The sequence below is a fragment of the Anneissia japonica genome, unplaced genomic scaffold (assembly GCF_011630105.1).
Source record: "Anneissia japonica isolate Jap-2015-1 unplaced genomic scaffold, ASM1163010v1 scaffold118993_len13261_cov99, whole genome shotgun sequence".
NCBI classification, from domain to species: Eukaryota; Metazoa; Echinodermata; class Crinoidea; order Comatulida; family Comatulidae; genus Anneissia; species Anneissia japonica.
The window spans coordinates 8,428-13,261 of record NW_022731572.1 but is presented as its reverse complement, the minus strand read 5'-3'; the positions used below and the strand labels follow the sequence as shown (position 1 = coordinate 13,261).

Sequence of the window (4,834 nt, the reverse complement as noted above, 5' to 3'; positions counted from 1 at the left end):
CACTATGTATCAAGGCTTGATGAATGAAACACCTTTTTTGCCTACTAAATACTGACTATGGTGGGGCACCATAGTCAGTAAGTGGATGCTTCAGCTTTATGAAAGTATAACCAATTTCTTCCCCGGGGTATCAATAATTAACCCCCGGGATTATCGACTTGAAAATAAAATAATGCTGTTCCCCAACCTATTTTTAGCAACCATTGACAATTTCATCACAATAGCTCAATGGGAACTGTGTTGTTTTTCTTTGACTATTGCTGTGATTTCCTTCAATTTTTACTTGTACTTTTAAAGCCCTTTTTTTTTATATATTTTAAAGTAGCATAACTTTAATTATAATTGTCCGATTGAAGTCATTGACCCCTCATTATAAAGATATTGACGTGCTCTATTCATTTACATTAAAAACACATTTTTGATAGAGAAAGAGTTTACAGCTCTTCTATGACAAAATATGCTCTTAGGCAATGTAAAGCTAACAAGGAACTAATTTATTTCGATGCCTTAGCTTATTCTATGTATAATAATGATTATAAATCTATTTGGTCCAAGGTCAAGCATGTAAATTTCAATAATTATGTACTCACCAATGTTGTTGAAAACATCAATAACATGATTGCTATAATTTTTGTGTAAAAATACTACTTAACACTAATAAATTGTGTAGGTAATTGTAACAATAATGTCATGCTACAAATGTTACCCTGAATATGATATTAAATTCATAAACAAATTAACATGCGGGAAATCAGCTAATTTTGACAACTTAACTTCTAAACATTTAATCTATGGAAGTCATAGATTATATTTATTAGTCCTGTATGTATTGTGTTTTATATATACCTTCTCTATTGCCTTCTTCGGCCGTGCCCCATGTAACGACTCAGTTTCATTAGCTGCTTTACTTTCAATCATACTGTTTGCTTTTTGAGAGCTTTCGACATCCTTACGTTCTTGACAAAATACATCGTGCGTAGAGTTAAAAGAAGTCGATCCAGATTGCAGCTTGGCTGAGAAGGATTAAATGGAGCACGATACAAATTTTTTTAAATAATAATACCATTATTATTATCATTATTATTATTATTGATAATGATAATAATGGTGAAAACGATAATGATAATTATCATAATAATGATAATAACAACAACAACAACAACAATAAACTTATTATGTATGTTTGTAAAACAAAACATATAGCTTTTCCTCACTGCTATAATGGAAAGTGATATTGATTTTTTTTAAATAAAACTCATTTAAATTCTAGCGTGAAATAACACATTAAAAAATTGAAATCATACAGAAAATTATCAAGATAAAACACATAAAAAGCAAGTCGACGCCAGGAAAACCCGAACTTGGACAATGTTTAAAGCTGCGTTCACATCAAGTCCGGAGTCCGGAAAAAATATCGTGAAAAATGGTAAATAATAAGACCGTTAACATCAAATTCGTACCATTTCCAATCCGGACTCCGGATCCGGACCAATGAATCTGAGAGCCATTTGTATCCTGAAATCGTACTTTTTTTTTCTTCGACCAATCAGCAACAAGCTTGGTTGGTTCGAAGCAATCGAACTCACGCATACTTAACCCGAACAACCGTGTTCCGTGCGCGATGTGAACGCAGCGTTTAAAAAACGTAGCAACTCACAATGTTTTGTCCGGGCTCCGGACCGGATCCGGGCTTGATCAAAGAACTTAAATAGTAGAAGAATGAGCTGCTCCGCGTAGTTGCATTAAAATCGATGGAACATTCGCCCTCCTGCGGTTGCAGTAAAATTTGAACATTTTACTAAGTGAAGAAAATAAATCAAACAAGCGAACAAGAGCAGCGCCTTTATTATTTTTATATAGCGCCGCCGCGCGGTTGCAGTAAAATTGCTCTCCGTGTACCCAAAATGCCTTTTGAACGGATGTTCCACTATATTGGGAAGCTGCTCTGTCGTCTGCTATTTATTATCTTTGGTTTGATGTGAATGTAGCTTAAAAAAGCTTTAAAAAACGCAAATTACGTTTATACAATTTAATCAAATGTCCAAAAAAATCTTTAAATGGTCCTCATACCCACACCCTACTCCGTATCCTCACTAAAATTATTTCTTCATTGGACCATAAAAAATATTCTGGAAAGTTAATATAACTGGCACGTTAGCACTTTTAGTGACCCTCAAATTCACACCCGAATCCGGATCGTCACCACAATGTAATAAGGTCTTCCTTGTAACTTGGTTAAACTTACCAGAAAATTTCATTCAGATTAGTTGATCAGTTTTTGAAATATTTGTTCTTTAATGTTCAATTCATTAAAGCTGATGAAGGCCAAAGGACTGGCCGAAAATGTCTTTGAAAATAAATACATTCATCATTAAAGCTAATGAAGGCCAGAGGACTGGCAAAAAATGTCTTTCGAAAATGAATACAGTGCTCTAGTTAAAATGCCTTGTTGTCATAAACGACTGATACATACATATACATACATACACACATATACATATATAATACTGTATATACAATATTATATATACATATATATATAGTGACATCATGAGGGGAAAACTACCGCTATGTCAGAAGAGGAAACTCAGTAACCAATGCATCATAACTATCGTCTACGGTGGACTCTAACAACTAAATGTAGAAAAAGTTTGCCGCAGGAGGCATCTACCCCTCTATCTTGTCAGAGAGGCCTGGACCCCTGTCGTCCGACGAACGACTAAGTTGTCAGACCAAAAATTAAATTAAGGCTATTTAGAATTCCAATTCTTAATATTTTGGTCTAAAAGCACCTTTAGGACCAAAGTAGGCCATAGAAACTCTCCCCATAAACCCTAACATGGATTTTTTTTGGGGGGGGGGGGCGTAGGCTGAGGCTTTGTCGTCGCCTTGGACCCCTCTATCAGAAACGTCTGACCCCTTGTCGACAAATTTCTGGCGGCACCGCTGCCAATGGATGGCAGAAAAAAGAGACAACGTAAAAGATGGAGAGATGAGATCATCGATAAGTATTTGGGAAGAGGGAATTGTTGTTGTCTGCACTATCAAATTTCATTTTTAACAAAAGCATCACATAAAATGTGATGGAAGATCACAATTAATTTTTTTGATACAATGCCGTATATTGGCACATCAATTTTTTTTTGTCACATCAAATTTGATAGTGTAGACAAAGCTTAACGGTTTATGGTTTGATAGTCCATGCTGTCCAATTTTCTATATTTTCATTTGGCAGAGCAATACCTGCATTTGCGTCTCATCAAAGTATATATTATCGTGTATTTGAAATGTAGGATTATAAAATGTTCAGTTAAGCAAAACAACATGCCTACTTACCAGAACTATATTCTGGAATTGAAGTCACACTGAATGCGTAGATCAGATCTTTAATATACTCGGCGTTTTCACTATCGATTAATTGTTTCTCTTCCCAAGCAGTGATTCCTTCTGTACCGTAGCCAAGACATGTTACGTGATGTTTCACTTCATCTACAATTGATTTGAACTCTGTGCTAGACATGGTCTCTTCAAAATTATGACAAATTCTGTTACATATACGTCGCAGTTCCGTGATTGTATCAACGAATTTATCTTCAAATTTCTTGAAATGTTGAAGATCATCAGCATATATATGTGAGGTTATTAAAATACTTGCCAGTGACGAAGCATCATATTTACATTTATCTCGCCTTTCTAATGCTGTCGGGATCATAGACCATGAGCTATCACGTTTTGCCCGATTGTTTTCGATAGGGTCTGATTTTTCAGATTCTTTTGTCAATTTTTCAATTACTTTAAAAAAAAATTCATCAAGGAACGTTTTAAAATCATTTTCATCATTGAGACATTTTCTCAAAAAGTACTTTAGTGCCTTTGCTCCTTCAACAAGTACAATCGGGAATATTCGAAGATAATTCTTTGTGTCTTCATCAAGAGTGTTTCTAGAAGCCATTTCTTCACAACTAGTAAAAATAATTGTTTAAAAACAATAATTTTAAACCGATTGATATTTTTCTTTCGTATACATAATATTTTGTCATTCATTAGTAGGTCTGTCTTAACTAATGACAAATATATTAATAGAAATAATGAAAGAAGCAAACAACAACGATATTATAATTATTTTTATTAGCAACAACAAATACACTTACTATGTCTATTTTGAAAACAGAACATAGGTCTTTTCCTCATTGCTATTATGACAAGTGATGTTAAGATTTTAAAAGTCTAGCGTAAATAACACAGGAAAAAAGAAATTAAAATATAACTGCTTATAATGTTCAATGTGAAATTGTCTCCAAGTCTTTGCTTGGAGAATGTCTGAAGAAGATTCCAGGACGGAAAATTGACCAAAGCAGGTCAGAACTTTTCAGTGTAAAAGAAAATATGGAAACAGGATTGAAGAAGAAAAACAAACAATTTGTCAGAAAGAACAACTGCTATTTAAAAAAATATCAAGTAAAAAATGGAGGGAAAAAAGATAATCTGGAGATTACAAACTGTTGCACCATTTTCGTTATGTATGCGATGGGCTTGATCCACCGGTTGTTGCTGTATTATAAGAGTACAATAGTCGTGTCGTCACAACACCTTTGTTGTCAACCAAACGTTGGTTAATGGAGTAGACTTTAGAACTCTATTTTATTAAACATGAATATATCGACCTGACCTCAGGTCCTCTTCAGCATGACTGATTAACATTATGATCAAGTTGGAACAGTATTAGATATTATTGTACTGTACCAACTTGATCATAATGCTAATCAGTCATGCTGAAGAGGACCTGAGGTCAGGTCGAAATATTCATGTTTTAATAAAATAGTCTACTCCGTTT

General features: G+C 34.1%; 1 protein-coding gene across 1 annotated transcript in view; it reads right to left on the bottom strand.

Moving 5' to 3' along the window:
- Positions 1 to 6: 6 nt before the first annotated feature.
- The window catches only part of LOC117115391, an 11,074-nt gene continuing 6,246 nt past the window's right edge, over positions 7 to 4,834 (bottom strand). Inside the window, exons 2-3 of the mRNA XM_033259159.1 lie at positions 3,337 to 3,962; positions 7 to 1,013 (exon numbers count right to left, since the gene is read on the bottom strand). Of these exons, the coding sequence (XP_033115050.1) occupies positions 799 to 1,013; positions 3,337 to 3,952 (831 nt within the window). The 5' untranslated portion in view covers positions 3,953 to 3,962 and the 3' untranslated portion in view covers positions 7 to 798. The remainder of the gene's footprint in view (positions 1,014 to 3,336; positions 3,963 to 4,834) is intronic.